At 44.6% G+C, this 16,366-nt stretch overlaps 1 protein-coding gene across 2 annotated transcripts in view; it reads left to right on the forward strand.

Annotated features, from left to right (window-relative positions):
- Positions 1-16,366, forward strand: part of KLF12 (KLF transcription factor 12) — a 1,402,590-nt gene that overhangs the window by 419,393 nt on the left and 966,831 nt on the right. For both annotated transcript variants that reach the window (XM_069639836.1, XM_069639835.1), the window contains exon 3: positions 13,940-14,025. In XM_069639836.1, the coding sequence (XP_069495937.1) occupies positions 13,996-14,025 (30 nt within the window). In that variant the 5' untranslated portion in view covers positions 13,940-13,995. The remainder of the gene's footprint in view (positions 1-13,939; positions 14,026-16,366) is intronic.

A 16,366-nucleotide genomic window follows, 5' to 3' on the forward strand; every position in this document is an offset into this window, starting at 1 on the left:
TGCATGCTGCACTCAGACGATTGATTGACCCTGCTTAGAGCAACTACTACCAAAACACCACAGCAAAGACCAGCTATGTACGCAGAGCCCTCTTCTAAACCATCAGGCACTGCACCAACCCTGTTCTTTGAGCAGACCCGACCCATCCATAGTACACTCCATCAAATGATCCACCACCATCTACTCTTTCTTCGGCAACAAGTTCAACATGATTAGCAAAACATAGAAACCAACGCCATAACTGACATCACACTAGACATCAGATTTTACAATTCCACAACTACCTGGTCAACTTTCAAACCACTAACTATGTAGGCCCACTGACACCTCAGCATCCCTCAAGGCCACATAGCATGCAGACAACATCCTCACTGCCTGCACGTTCAAGAGCCTTCAGACTGTAGCACTCCACCCTTACCTGTCAATCACCAACTGCTCCTTAAGTCAAGACACCTTCCACTCGACCCCTAGGGATCGAACAATTCCTCCCACATCTTGAAGAAGAAACAATGGACCCTGACAATCTCAGCAATTAGCACCCCATCCCCCAGCTTATTTTCTTTTTTCTTTTTTTGGGATTTGTAGAGCGTGCTGCAGCCCAAAGGCATCGAGGCGCTATTGCAAGAGATTGTAAGTAGGCTTAATTAGGGTTACAGTGAAGGCAGCCCATCGGTAGTTTCTTAGTTACTGTTACAGGTAGTTAATTGAAATACATACATAGTTGGTTACATCTTGGCATATAATACATTGTATGAAGATAGTTAGTTACATCTTGGCTTATAATACATTGCATGGCGGTTACATGATGGCTAACGCTAGCATCTGGCCACCTATGGCGGGATGTCGAGAAGCAATACCGGCAGGGTACCGGAGTCATACAAATAGCATCTTTTTTATTGCTTTGAAGAAGGCTAAGTGAGAATCAGTCCTCCTAAAGTGAGTGGGTAGAGAATTCCAGTGCGATGCGACCATGGTAGGGAAGCTAGTACCGCCTGCACAAACTCTCCAGGTCTTAGGAATGGAAATTTGGTTGGTGTAGGCCAGTCTGAGGGGCCTAGTTTTGATTGACTTAGCTATTCTTTGGACCAAATAGGGGGGTGCCAGGTCATTAACGCATTTATGCGTAAGGGCAAGTGTTTTAAAGATAATCCTTTCTTTAACATGGAGCCAGTGGACCTGCCTCCTAACCTCCAAGATGTGGTCCATTTTGGAAATACAGGTGGCAGCCCTAAAGGCATTGTTTTATACCATTTGGAGTTTGGAGATATTTTTTCCAGAAGTCCCTACAAAAAGGGCATTACAGTAATCTAATCTTGATCCAATTATTGCTCTTGCAATGGTAAGGCAATTTTGTTGAGATAAAAAGGGTCTGGCTGCATTAAGCAGTTTGGAATGGTAAGCTGAAGAGGAGGCAATCGCATTGACCTGCCTGTTCAGAGAAAGATTAGAATCCAAGTAGACACCGAAGATCTTGACTGTTTGGGATACATTAATGGGACTATTGTCAATAGTGAAGGAACTATATTGTTTGTCCAATGTACTCAGGGTGACCGGGGATCCAATTGACAGAAGTTCGGTTTTCTCACCATTGAGGCACAATCAGTTTTCTGCCATCCAAGTTTGGATAGTTGAGTAAATGGAGTTGAGGGTGTTCATATCGGACTTGTAATTACCAGAAAGGGGGATAAGCACTTGGGTGTCATCAGCATAATTAGTGTATGAGATCCCCAGTGCGTCCAGTATGTTGAACAACACATAAAAGCCAGTTGACTACCAATCTGGCTAAAGATCGTGTTACACCACTGAAGTAAACAACATCAAGGTGATCGATGATGCCCTTGCCAACATCAATGATGGCCAACCTTGCCTCCAAGTTCTCATTGACCTTTCAGCAGAAATTGGGACAATAGACCACAACACACACACTGTCAATCTACATAGCCGCATGTTGATCTGCAAGTTCGTCCTCGGGTGCTTCAAATCCTACCTGGCAAATCAATAACAATTCACGCATATGGATTCTTCTATATCACCAACTCTATTCATCTCCTGTGGTGTCCCAAAAGGTTCCAATCTGTAGACAGCGAGCTTCAATCTTTGCATGGAACTGCTCTGACCACTCCCCACTCCACGCAACATCCACATCCACCAATACACAGATGACACGCAGTTGTACCTGCGACGATCAGCCATTGCAGACATCCACAGACTCAAGGCCTGGCTCAAATTGATCCAGTCCTGGATGTCCAGTACTTACCTAATGCTCAACCCCTCAAAGACAGATTTCATGAATTCGACCAACAACAAAAAACACCCTGACATCCAGACCTGACTCTCCAGTATGATCCTCGAGGGCCTCACACCACGGCTGGACATCTGTACAAATATCTTGGGTGGAACAACAGCAGACAACTCACGTTCAAAAAGTGCATGGCAATCGAGACACAATAGTCTTGGTAGGTACTTTCTGTCATGGGTAAAATGAAGGCCTTCATCCCAGAAAAGGATTTCAGATCTGCTGGCCAAGCCTTGATCCTCTCACACCAGGTTGGTGCATTGCCCCTTTGTAGGGGCTTCCTGCAACTACACTGGTACTCTTGAGATGTGTCTTGCATGCTACAGCAAGACTCATCAATGGACTCCACAGATTCCTCCACATTAAACTAAACCTCATCCGGCTGATGTGGCTCCTGCTGCAGTCACATCTCATGTTCACATCCTGTTGCATCATCTACAAGGCTGTGACTGTGAAGCCCCAAGCTACTTCACTGAGAAACTGATCATTTCCAGGGACCTACAATCAGCAGAAGTAAGATAACGTGCAGATTCAAACTCTGATAATGAAGGGAAGAAACGACAAGTGGACAGGCCTTCTATGTCTATGCTCTAAGACTCTGGACCCTCCGCTCCATTTACATCAGACTTGCCCCATCGCGTTGCGAGTTTGGACTAGAGCTGAAGACCTTCCTCTTCAAGGAATGTCTCATAATTAACATCTACGTCCACACAACCCGCCCTCCCTGGCCTACCTGGGACTCTGTAATCTGTTCCCCACTGCCTCCTCTCCTGGTTGCTTGTCACTCCCTTGATGCCAATTGCCCACCCTTGCACTCCCATCATTGCTCCCTGCTCCCCTTTTCTCTGTTTCCCTCACTATGTTGTTCCCCCTATGATTATGAGGCACTCTGTTGCTTCCCGAACCCAGGTCCATGAATAATTGATTCCCTTATGACAATTATTATGGTGATGTTGATTGACTACATGTGGTGTCACTTCTTGTGTTTCTGTGTGACTGCTAGTGTGTGTGTGATAGTTGATACTCACCTATGAGCCAGATGTTGCCAAAGGTTCAGTATCCCAGGGCCTGTTATATAGGGGAATGGCACAAGATGTAGCTATCATGCGTGCATCTTGGGTAATTGGCATTCACATGCATTGTGTCCCTTGGCATCACAGATCACTTGCACATTTATGGAATGCCAATGTTTCCTGTTGCGACATATGTGCTCTGCGCCTTGTGGGGGGTGTTGCAGCACTACATGGGTGTAGTCGCTGGCTCCCAGGACCTGGGGAAAGTGTGCCACTACATAGAATTCCTGGCACACACTCTGCACACTCTGCATTGTGGCATGTGACTATGCAAACGTGCGAGGATGCAGCACTAGATCTGGTGGAGGCACCTTGATTGTGGGGACTGTGATGTACCACTAGCAATGTCTGTGGTATGCTGGAAAGTTCCAGTGGCCAGGAAGTGTAAGGCTGATAGCACTTCGACCAGAGGTGCCAAAGCCTGTGAGCACATGGGGGGTAATGCCAGGTCATTCTCCCTCTCCAAGACCAGGTCTATAATGACATGGGAGGGATGCGGTATCTTCCATGCACCTCCTCATCTGGCATCCCAAATATATGGATGGAAGGTTCTGGCCCTCCTGCTTCTCCTTCCATGTAGTATTATGATTGCTAGCAATGATGGCTCTGGCATTGTGGCAATCGTATTTTAGTTTGGTTGCACTGCGCTTTTTACGAGTGGTCTTTTATTGTGCTTTGTGCTCTGCGACGGGTGACGGTTGGCGGTAAGAACATCCTCTTGAAGTCAGGGACGATTGCACGATTGCTTTTGTGAATACGGTTTACTTAGTGCTTTTTGGGGCGTGTTGTTTGTTTGCATGGTGCCTCCCTCCCCACGTTGCTATCCCTCATTGTCATCCTTTAATGAGGATTTGGCATGTGCCACCCCATTTTAATTCTTTGTGCTGGCCCTTCCCGTGCATGCCCATCAAAGTGCTCAAACAGGGCGCAAAGTGGGAAGGGCCAGCACACAGTCTGATGTGTGAATCAGAAAAAATCATTTTGTGTGGCGCAAAGTGTACTTTTGAGGAGCAAAGTCTCTTTGCGCCACGCTAAACTTTTAGTAACTTAGGCCCTGGATGTCCTAATGGACCAAGAACCTAATGCATAATAAAGAGCATATGCAGGATGAATTGTAATCGCTCCAATGACTGCACGCTATACTACATGATCATTATTGCGATTATTATATTTTCTTACCACAGCCCTAGCTCGGTAGCAATGGCACGTTGTACGGATCATATAGCAGAACCTTGGTAGTTAGAATTTAACAAATCATAAGAAAACATTTAATAATATTTATTGCAGTACAGTATACGCAGGGGGGTTTCACAAAATAGCGAAATCTAAGATGAAGCATACATTAGTACTGGATCAGTGGGAAAAATAAAGTAAGATTCTGAGCAATGTAGGCAACCACGGATTCTAAGCACATTTTCAAGTGGGCTTTCAAAATCAGTCCATGGAATGTTCACAGTACTTCCCTAGCCCCCACGATTGCATAAGGGGTCACCAAATGAGGCATTTCCTCGTTTGGGGGAGCAGTTGCTCTGGTGACGACAACACCAGAAGATAAGGTGCTGGTCCTGGCGCCATTCGGTCCGCCAGCCCAGCACTTCCCAGCACTGCCCGTCCTAACGCTGCACACACACAGCTTTCCGGGTGGGCTTAAGGGAAGATATAAAGTTAAACCAAGTCTATTACGAGCCAGTTCTTATTCCAGCCTGTAGCTTTCACAGTTTAAAATAGCACAAGAGACAGTAGACAGTAAGCGGTGTGGGTAGCCAGCCACTCCTACAGTAGCACAGTAGCGTCAGCAGACATGCAATATTGATGTCATGTGCCTTTAGGAGACGCCCTGGTTTCACGGCAGGCCCTCAAAGCCCCGAGTAAAGTAAGTGATGCTCTCCTTTACTCAACACAGAAAAATGTGGGCGAATTGTAAGAAAACCCATGCACTTTCATTCATTCCCAATCACTAGACTACATACCCCTATTATTATATGAAATTCTGTCAAGAATTCTTGTTTGGGTTTAAATCTGTATCGGGATTGGCGTTTCTCAGCTATTGCCATCGATTGTGTCTGTCGCCAAGTTGTCTTATTCTCTTACCTCAGCTGTGTGTGTACGCTCGAATCCACGCACAGGTTTGCATTGCTTGCCCTCTTCCCTAGCCCCACTGGTGACCTTGGCTTGCTCTGCAAGGTTGCTGTAGACCGACTTCATGACACATAATAACGCTGAAGTAATACTAAAATGGAATGCAGGCCTTGACTGAGCGGGGAAATAGGACAGAAAACTTTACACTACCTGAATAACGTTTTAAAGAACCGGACATAAACATAACCTTTCCCACAATCCCTGCGCGCGGCCTTTACTGGAACGCTCACGGGCGGCTGTACCTCAGCGGCCTGCGCTCAGCGTGGCGGATCGCATTCGCGCCATCGTTGGCGGCGTGACCCCGAGTTGCCTTTCCACTGTACTTTCCTACGCCTGTCACGTGACTCGACGCTATTTAATAAATGGATGGGGGTCGGCGAAGACGGTGTAAGACGATGACTCGCCGCATATGATACTCAGAAGATGAAGGAAAGTGATAATATGCCCTGGCCACTTGACACGTGCATTGCAGCGCGACTTCTGTGCTGTGAGAGATGCCTTCGTATCGCAGGAGATCATTTCACAAGGCGACCCTGTCAAATATAGCTCATGATATTATAATGCAAGTAGCGAACAGCAGCGAAAGAGAACCAAGACGATGCAATTGTGTTTTAATAAAAGGTAAAACACGATAGAACGTTTTGAGTTTGCAGTTTGTGCTGTAAAGATTCACGATGTTTGTGTCTTTGATTTCAAAAATGTTTTTTGTAAGTAATAATACAATAGGAAATGTTATCTCTCAGAATATTTTTATGCAAAACACAACATTTTAAATTCTTTCGAACTACATTTTGCTGAATAAACATGAACCGGGGTCTGTTTTAAAATGTAAGCACCGAGATCTGCGCTGAGCGGTGCACTGGATTTTCAATAGTGAACACGTACTTCGATCTGATTTATTTATTCAGTCAATTGGGTACAATGCACTATTTTATTAAACCTGGATGTTTTCCACTGGCATTTGGTTTGGTACTCTGTATATACTGTAAATATAAAGGAGGCACTTCTTTTATGAGGCAACCAGACCAGACCCCCAGTTCATGAGAAATGACCCCCCAACTGCTGGGCCAATCACCATGAAATCATATTTCCGAGAGTGTACCAATCTCTCTTGGGCATTCAGTCAGTACCACCCAGATCATGATCTTCCACTGCTGGACGTGCACCTGTTGGGCTGCAGCATGGCCATCACCCCTGCACATTTCGCCTGGCGTCATGGCACCCGGTGTGGACTCTCTGGTTCCTTCAACCCTCTCAGTGAGAGATAGCTGGCTGGCCCTTATATCTTCTCTTTCATTGACATTTGTGCACACCGATTTTTCTTGTCTATTCCCGGATCTGCTGTCTCTTCGGAGTAGGAAAAATACACCGAAAGAATAGGAAGGAGCATTCCGTCATGTTTGTCTCGGGAGGATAGCTCAGGGGCAACACGCTTGTCACAGGTTCGATACCCGGGTCCACGCTTAGAAACCTTTGGGTATAAAGCGTGTTATACCAATTACAGATTGTTATAAATTATGTTTCAATTCTTCCTATTCCTATAGGGCCATTCCTTGGCCCATATATTGCCATTAATTACCACCCTATATCTCTTTGCCACTTTCTTTCCGAACCTCTGCAGTGGCACCTACTCTGCCATCTAGCCCCCTGAATGCTCGCTGTCTTTCACCTTGCCCTGGTTTCTATTCTGCTCATTCCGCTACATGTCTCTCTTACTGGTTGCCCGTTTTCTTACTTCAGGTCCTCATGATAAACTGCCATCTCTTGTCATTCTGTTGGCTATGCCTGCAGCAGTGGATCGCTCTATTCCTTGCATTTCAGGCTCTGCTCATTCTTGACTATCCTTCTACCACTCCGGTCATTCCTATTCTGCACCGGGGGCGGGTGGCCCTTTTTCACTGCTCCCAGCATGGTGTTCCACACTCTGTGTTCTTTCTTCCTTCTCTCATCATCTTTCTGCTACATTCTCTAGCTGCCTGTTCGCTCTTAGACATTGGACACATTCCCACTCACCTCATCTTAATTACTGTAAAATGGAAGTATGTTTCTTTCCTACCCGCCTGCCCACTCTCGTCTTTCACCTTCGCATATTCGCTTTCCCCACCGTGCTGCATCGTTCTTCTTCTGCTCATTTTATCGATCCTTCATGGTATTTGTATTCTCGTATGTTTTCTCTTGATCACACTTTTTGGTTTCAACTATTCAGAAACGCTGCCACTGCCTTACTCTGCAGTCTACCCAGATGCGTATACCTGCGCTTAATAGGTTAATAGGCTCGTGTCCTGAATACTGCTCGCATCTTCTGCATGGTCTCCCAGCTGCTGCATGTTCCCCCTTACAATCTGTCAATAACTCTGCTGTTCAGCTGTTCTTGTGTCTCCCACTGCACCCTCACGTTTCCCATTGTTTTGCTTCTTTGCACTAGCTTCAGCTTTCTTTCTGTCTTTCTTTTCACTATATTTGCATTGCCTTTAAATTTGATTTTTGATTTATTTGTATCGCGCATCGGACAAACCTAATCGTATTTTGGCGCAGATGGAACAGCAACTATCCGTAGAAAGACCGGAATACTAAAATGCAGAACGAGCAGCATTACATACTCACATACGATTCGTTTCAATAAATGGGTCTTTAACACTTTTCTGGATTGAGACAATGATTTCACATCCCCATTTTCCAAAAGTCATCTATTCCATGTTTTGGGTCCATAGACTGCGAATCTCCGATCGCCCCAAGACATACAGGAAGATGGTGGGACTTTCAATAATAGTTTATCCTCACACCTGAGTGAGTTGGTCGGGAGGTATCCGTGGATTTTATCTGCCAAATAATCCAGAGCCATAATGCCCATAACTCGGCACTTTTAGTACAACATAAAAAACCTTTAATTAATACAAAATGATTTACACTGCTTTCAATCACTTATTATGTATGCATATATAATCAAGCAAAAACTTTAGCTAAACTGCCGTTAAGGTGACTAAACTTAACACAACAAAACCCTTGAAATTCAGGGCATTGGAAAAAAGCCAACTGCAGGGGACCTACCTAAGCCCAGAAATGTATTTTTCCTGCCATCTTCCCACGAAGATCATCCTGCAGTCCTCGAGCCCGTGTTGGGCTCCATATAACCTTTTTACTGGTGTGCCTTTCTTTCATGGCTGCCGTGCAACCTCGAGGACTGGAAACACCTTTGTCCTCGCTGACCCCGCCTCTGCAGACTGCAGGTTGGCCGGGGCTCGCATCTGCTCACTGTGGGCCTGGGAGCCGGCAAGCAATGCCACCCCCCCTCGAATGGCCACTTATAGGGCATCTACCTACCCTGTCTGGGCATGTCCGGGTGAAGACGGCGCAGCAGAGCCACCTCCTATGTCTCCTTTACCTGTTCCCGTGTTGACGTTCTTTCTGAGGTGCTGCACTGTATCATCTTCACATCATAAGGTAACAAGATCTTCCCCCCTCTTTTACCTTGTCTGCACTTCCTAGCTTATTCTCTCCTTCCATCCTACTACACTACTCCCTCACCACTGCACATGGCAAGCTGCCTGCCTGCCGTCTGTAATCAGTCACCTTAACTCTCACTACATCAACCTACAGTCATGAGCACAACCCAAGGACCTCTTAGATCAGCCTGCCATCTCCACGTTACGGTATGAGTTTTCCGATGCCTTCTTGTCTGTCCTGTTATTCCTAACATCTCTTTTCACAGTGCTCTCCGGGTGCAACCAAGGCATCCGCTGGCTACCGGGGACGCTGCGTTCCCTTTCTCATAAGAAACAGCCTTGGCACGCTCGCCTGTCCTTGCAACTTTGACCTAGTCCACTCGACGCAGCAAACCAGACCGATCTGGCTGGTTGCCCATATTGCTACTCACCATGACATGGAAAGACTGCCCCTCCACTGCTTCTGTCAACAAATATTGTCTTTTACCCACTGAAGTTGCCCATAACATGCAGTGAGCTCTGACCACTGGTTTGACATTTCGCAGCCTGTGCTGTGTTTTGCATTTTTTACCTACCTGCAACGACTGGATTGACATCTCGCAGCCTGTGCTGTGTTTTGCTTTTTACCTACCTGCAACCACTGCTTTGACATTTCTCAGTCCTGTGATGTATTTAGCATTTTAGCTACTTTTATTCACTGGTTTGACATTTCTCAGCCCTGTTCTGTTTTTTTTAATCTTAACCATGAGGCGATACTTGATGTATACCCCTGCACCATGAGCTGAGGCATTCCGATGTTGCATTTTCCTACTTGTACCTGCATACTTGATGTATACCCCTGCACCATGAGCTGAGGCATTCCGATGTTGCATTTTCCTACTTGTACCTGCATACTTGACGTAGCCCCTGCACCATGTGGTGAGGCATTCCAATGTTGCATTTACCTACTTGTACCTGCATACTTGACGTAGCCCCATACACCATGAGGTGAGGCTTTCGCAAATTGCGCCCCCACTCTTCATTCCCAGCCTTGTGCTGTGTTTGAACCTTTTCAGTTTGCATTAATGTAGCATTATCCTCCCTCCCTCCTTAAGTATTGCTCCTTCCTCCCCGTCCTGCACGTTCCCCTCCTCCCCCTCTCCCCTTCATTTCATGTTTCTGCACTTGCACGATCCGAATGTCTGAAGTCCTAGTAGCAATGGTTTTGTTTTGATTTTTTCATCCCTGTACCCCGCCTTTTGTCTTGATGCGCCTTGAAACACCATTTGCTGTAAAGGGGCATTATAAATACCCACTATATAAAATGAATCAATAACATAAACTCAGGAGCAGCTTAACTCAGCGCATTCCCGTTGATCTCCCCCATAATGTCATATGACCCCATAATGCCATTTTGTATGACATTGTAACTTCCTTCTCTTATAATATATATGTGCTCTTGGGCTTTGCAAAGTGAACGCGCAGAGTTAAGCCGCTCCTGAGTTTCCCAATATGCTGAATTTCAAGGATTTTGTTACGTTCGGTTTAGTCACTTTAACTGCACTTTAAAGTTTTTTCCTTGAATTTCAAGGGTCTTGTTATATCATCATTTTTCTGGCACCACTGGCCACAGCCTTCGGCCATGCCCACTGTTGTATATTTTAAATCCTAGGTTTTTTGGCACCACTGGCTTGGCCTTTAATCGTGTCCACTGTGGTATATTTTAAATAAGGAAAAGGCCACTGGCAAAGTGGTTCTGGTACGTACTCTGTACTGCTCCCCACCCCCTCCTCATCCCACTACTGAATGATTTCTGATGTTGTAACTCACTAGAGATCTTCCTCGGCTCAGCACCCTCTACTTTTGTTTTACTAAATGGCATTGGAGGGAAGGGGTGGAGAGGGAGGTGGTGGAGGAGAGGTGGGGGATTGTAGGGATACCAGGTTCTCCCGATATGGTTGTCGCTGGTCCCAAAGGGGGTTTCCCCTTACATGAGATCAACCTGCTGAGTACCACCCCCAGGGATGCTATCGGGTAGCAGCCTCACCTACCTGGCCTCATGGGAAGGGACTCCCCCTTCCGAAGCAATGACGACCTCCTGGGATTCATCACAATATTGAAAGCAAAAATAATTGAGGGGTTTTAGTGCTTCACCTCGAACTTCCGGCAGGGGCTTAGCTCCTCTAAAATGTAAAGGCTCTCATGGCCACCCTCAGCCTGCAATCAAGTTAGTGGCATGGTAACAAAAGGGCCATAACAAAGTGGGTCTATCCTAAAATCAGCCAAACTTGCAGCGTCATGGAATGAGAAAGAACACATCTTTTGGAAAACGGAGAGTGAAGAAGGATCTGCTAATGACTAAATCAGTGGTTGATGAAATTAGAATTTGTGGGACAGTGAACCTAAGCCTCACAGTAGTGTTTGGTTCTTTAGTTTGCCATCATTTGACTCTAGTTTCGATCTTAGGTGGTTATCTGTTTCTGCATCGCTATTTAGGAAGCAGTTAGGAGTGACTGAGAGTGTTTGATTGCTCTTTGAGTCTTTGGAATTTTGTTTGCCACAATCTTAAAATATGAGTGGGTTTCCTCACCTGAGAATATTGGGGTTTGAAACAACAAGGACACAAATTCGCTGTTGGTATCCTTTAGGTGGACACATTTGTTTGGTTGTACATAGTTCAATAGAATCCTTACTACAAAAAGTAACCTAATGTTTAAATGAATTTACTGTTTTGGAGAATCGTGGAGTTTCACAATGGGTTCTTTGTTCCTTCTTGTACTGCATACTAAAATTGAAATAAAATAAAAGTTAGTGTAATAGATTTAACAATTTCTTTGACATTTATTGACGTGGGTGTGTGGAGGCATTTAAAAACATTTAATAAAAGTGCATATAACTTTAATTGAAAGTCATAATTAAGAGCTTCTTTTGGCACAATTCCTGAATCGTGGTAACACACAAAACAAACATCAGCAGCTCTGTTACTAGGAGGAACGAGATGTGTCTCACTTGTTGAACTGTCTACCGTCTCTGGGCTGTCTGACGCCACTCCAAAGGATGCAGGGGGTGGCCAAAGTATTCCTTTGTACGTTGCTGTGGGTTTGTACTTTGCAGACATGATAAAAAACAATGTTTGTTTTGTAATGGAACCATACTGTGGCAAAGGCCGCATAGATGTGAATACACGTGTTTCACTAGAGTTGGGCCAATATTAAACAATCCCTAACTTCTCAGAGTGCCTGCATTGAAAATAAAACGTTCTACTGTTATGATGACCCTTGCCCACTAAATACAAAATAAATAATGGCATTCATCACAAAGGTACATTTGCAAAATGTATATTTGTGAGCATTCAACAACAGGACACAGTTAAGCTATAGTTTTTTCCGATGCTGTACCTTGAGTACCTGCTTCATGTGTTTTTATAGTCTTAAATTCACATATTATTTGTGCAATGGCTCTGGGTGCTGTCCCCTGCCTGATCCGTGGGGGTATGAGAAGGTGACCATGGTGACCATGGGGCCCAACTAATGCCATCCGCTATATGATGCTGGACCTGGGAGCGGTTGGCGTACGATGACATGGCCACACTAACAACCCTATGCTAGTCGTGTGTGCTCCTGGACCTAATGGCTTAAAGTGCAACATGTAATGTCAATCAGTAGTAGTAAGCGAGGGTCCCACAATGTTCAGACCCTGTTCCCTTCAAGATTGAATGCAATAAGTCATTCTGAGAGGAGACAAGAAGGGAGACTCAACCCTGCAGCATTCGACTGGAACTAGCAGGTGTGTGTCACCAGAAATGCTGCATTGACCAGCCCGGGGGCTTTGCAACTGTGTACATCCATGGGAGTGCTCTAAAGACAAACGGGTGGACTTGCCTAGTATATGCTCCATCACTGCTGCCCACCGCAAGCACGCACATTAAATGAGAACACCAGAAAGGTTAGCACAATTAAGACCATGTCAATCCTGGCTAGGGAAGTAAATAACACCCAAGTACCAACCCGTTGGAAAAGCCCAGCCTTAGGGACAGGGGAGTGGGCTTCACAATGTGAACGTCAAAGTATGGGAGTGTGGCGTAGCGAGATGAGTGGATCAGAGACACAGAGAATAAGGAGGTTTAGGAGAGGCTGAGTGGGATAGGAAGTTCGAAAGAAGAAAGGGAGGTTGTTGAGACACAGGACCAGAGGGGAACACATCAGAGGTTTGGCTGCATGAGGCGCTGGAGAACATAGGGGGGAGGAGGGAAGGGGCAAAGAGGTGGAAACAGAATATAGAGAACAGCTCGAGGCGAGGAGGGGAAGAAAGAGTTGAGATCAAGGAGAGGTGGATTTGCAACAAACAGGAGGAGGGGAACAGATTTAGTCTGAGACAAGGATTTGTCGAGAAACATAAAATAGAGAAACTGAGACTGAAGTGGTGGAGAAGGATGTGAAGTCAGGGACACATGCAAACTATGCCAGTTGTGTGAGTAAAGAGGGACTATATGGTGAAAATTGAAGGAGGCCCGACAGGAGTCGGAGAGAATAACATTGTCAGGACAAGACTAAGGCCACAGAAGCACAAGCATACATTCAGGAAATAAGTAAGAAAGAAGGAATGGGATGGGGACTTCAGGACCAAGACACCTGGGCTGGGAGGTGGGCAGACACCTAGAAAAAAACTATATTGCTGCTACGAAAATCTCACATCTGGGAGAAGATGTTGACCTTTTTCTGCACCTCCTCTCCTCTGGAAGTGTAACTTTGGGTCTGCCTTAATGCTATTCAGCGGGCTTAGCAGGAGATGCCCACCCACTCAAGGAACCAATGAAATTAGGGAAGAACCAAGGTGCCTAATAAAACGGTGTTGAATTGTGTCAGTCTTTTGTGGGGTCTACTCTGTTTCATTACAACCATCAAACTGTTACAATTATTTGATAGCTAAGTGCCCCTTAATTTATAATATATTGTGCAGGAAACTTACACATGTACTTCCGAAAATAACTTTCCACAATTTTCTTCCAGCCTCATTGGACTAACACTAATGGGAGTTGGGTGAAACAAATCTTCATAGAGAGTACATGAAGTCCTCCATCCTCAAGAAGAGTGGGGTAATTACAATTTTCTAAATTCAGACCGTATCCTGCAAAATGTTTCAGCAACAGTGTATTAAGCATTGTGCATGAATCTTCTGTATACGTAGACCTATTGCATGATCACAGCTCATGTTCCTATTCTACACCAAAGTATGATCTACACCAATTAGTGTCCAAGAATGTTAATACTGTGTTTAATGCTCAGATTTACTAAGAATTCAAGTGTCTACACCCGACTATGATAGTTGAAGTATAATCTGTGATTGTTACTGTCATGTGCTCTTGTGAAACTACCCTAAAAGTCAGGCTGTTTTTTTGAGGTATATCTGTATGTAGAAATGTGTATTGTCCAATGTCATTTCATTTGTTTTTCACCCAGCAGTTGCCTGTGAAGTCAGAAATGTTCTATCATTGCTCTATAATGTTGTCATAGTGTCTTCATAATTGACTGTGGTCTCTGCCAAAATATAAGACCAACATGGTGCTTCTCTTGAGTTATCACGATGCCTGTGCTGCCAAACCCCCTTCAATATGTGCATGTTCCCCGGGGAAATTATGTGGATCTGATCTATTTGACATTGGTGGGAAGTGCATTATCCCTGTTTTATGCGAGTTTCTGTAGATCAAATGATGTTGCCTATTACACTGTGGTATCATCTATGTTTAGGCAGGATGCACATATTAGTTGATGTTGAATATTATGCAGGTCTTAATATTCAACATTAAATAATAGTGGATCTATATGCAATACATAGACCTCTGTAGATGCTGCAGAGGAAACTGTAAATGTATTTTACACACTGGACCCAGACCTGCAGTCTGTTACCCCAGCAAGGGCACTACCAGCATTTGTCAAGAAATACATCATCAGGGGCATATCAAACAAGTTCCCTACTTTATCCAGCGATTGTTTTACCCGTCTCAATTTAATGGATTTCAGCAATGTAACTTCCTTGCCCTCTTTGAAATGCAGTGCTGAGCACAAAGTCTTTAAATAATGGCTACAGCACACAAGACCACCATTCTTGGTCAGCCAGTCATAGAATATTAGGGAGGCCATCGGGTTAAGGTGCCTTCCTGTACATAAGAAATTAATCTTATTGAATTGCATGGTATGACGACAAGACATCACCAGGCCTTTTTTTCAGAGATTTTTGCTGAAATGTTTCAGCCGATAAAACGAATCGCAATATATGGGCGGGAGCGTGGGTAAGGGATATAAGGTGTAGTGGGTGTGGGGAATAGGCACTAGATAAAAGCGAAGGGGAGGCTTGGGGTGGAACTCCCCCCCCTAAAAAAAACATTTTAATGATTTGTTTCAGCCTAAAATATTCGGCAAAAAACTCAGTGAAAAAAAAAAACCTGTCCATCTAAGAACATAAAACCGAATTGCATACTGCACCATTAGTGTTTCTGTCAATAGTGACTGTGCAGAAAAGACAAAATAATGAAGAATCTTAAGAATATCTTAAGAATATCATCTCTTGCACCTGGTTTGGGTAAACCTTTCCAAATTTCCTATGGGGTCCTCACAATGTTTGTGACCTTCACCAAAGGCCCATCTCATTCATTAATTCATTCCAAAACTAGCATGAAAGGCCTTTTTCAGCTTGATCTGAGGGTAAAGCCATGTCCCATGGTGTCCACATCAGGATAAACTGGAGTGACACAATCGATTCATGCATATTTCTGGTTAAAGCCCACACACATGAATATTAAATGCACACCCTGATACATATACATAGCTTGCAAGAACTATCTCGAGATGGCAATCAAAATATGAATGTCACAAAGGACCACCCATGGATCCCTCAACAGCTCCTAATTCTAATTAGACAATTAACGAGGGATTGGTTGGAGATCATTTTGCAAACCCACATCAAAACGCGCTAACCCATATAATAAGAAAACTGCAACCATTGTGGATGACTTAAAATTGATTCACTAGTAATCAACCCCTTTTTATATGTCTCTCTCTGCTCCATAGATCATCAACAGAATTCCTGCCTCGGGTTAGTGAGCAGGTTTACGATTTCAATAATTCATATAGTCTGCAAATTACCAAGAGAGCTGCACCAATGCCAACCCTGCATGTCAACGCTGTAGTCCAAGCCTCCCCCCCCACACACACACACACAATTTTCAGCTCTGTCTTGGGATGATGGCGGGGTCTTGAGAAGTTAGAATGTCTTTGCACATGTATAGAGCCAGCAATTGGGACTGCAATATATTTTTTGTTGGCCCAAATTATAATTATATTCAACAGAGTTGGATAGTCCTGCTGTTAATGACTCAGCAAGTCTGCAGAGTTCAAAGTAGACAGACTTTGGTCAAGCAGTCCTCGGATTCAACTGTG

Source organism: Ambystoma mexicanum, chromosome 7q (genome assembly GCF_040938575.1).
Source record: "Ambystoma mexicanum isolate Mex_15411 chromosome 7q, UKY_AmexF1_1, whole genome shotgun sequence".
Taxonomy (NCBI): domain Eukaryota; kingdom Metazoa; phylum Chordata; class Amphibia; order Caudata; family Ambystomatidae; genus Ambystoma; species Ambystoma mexicanum.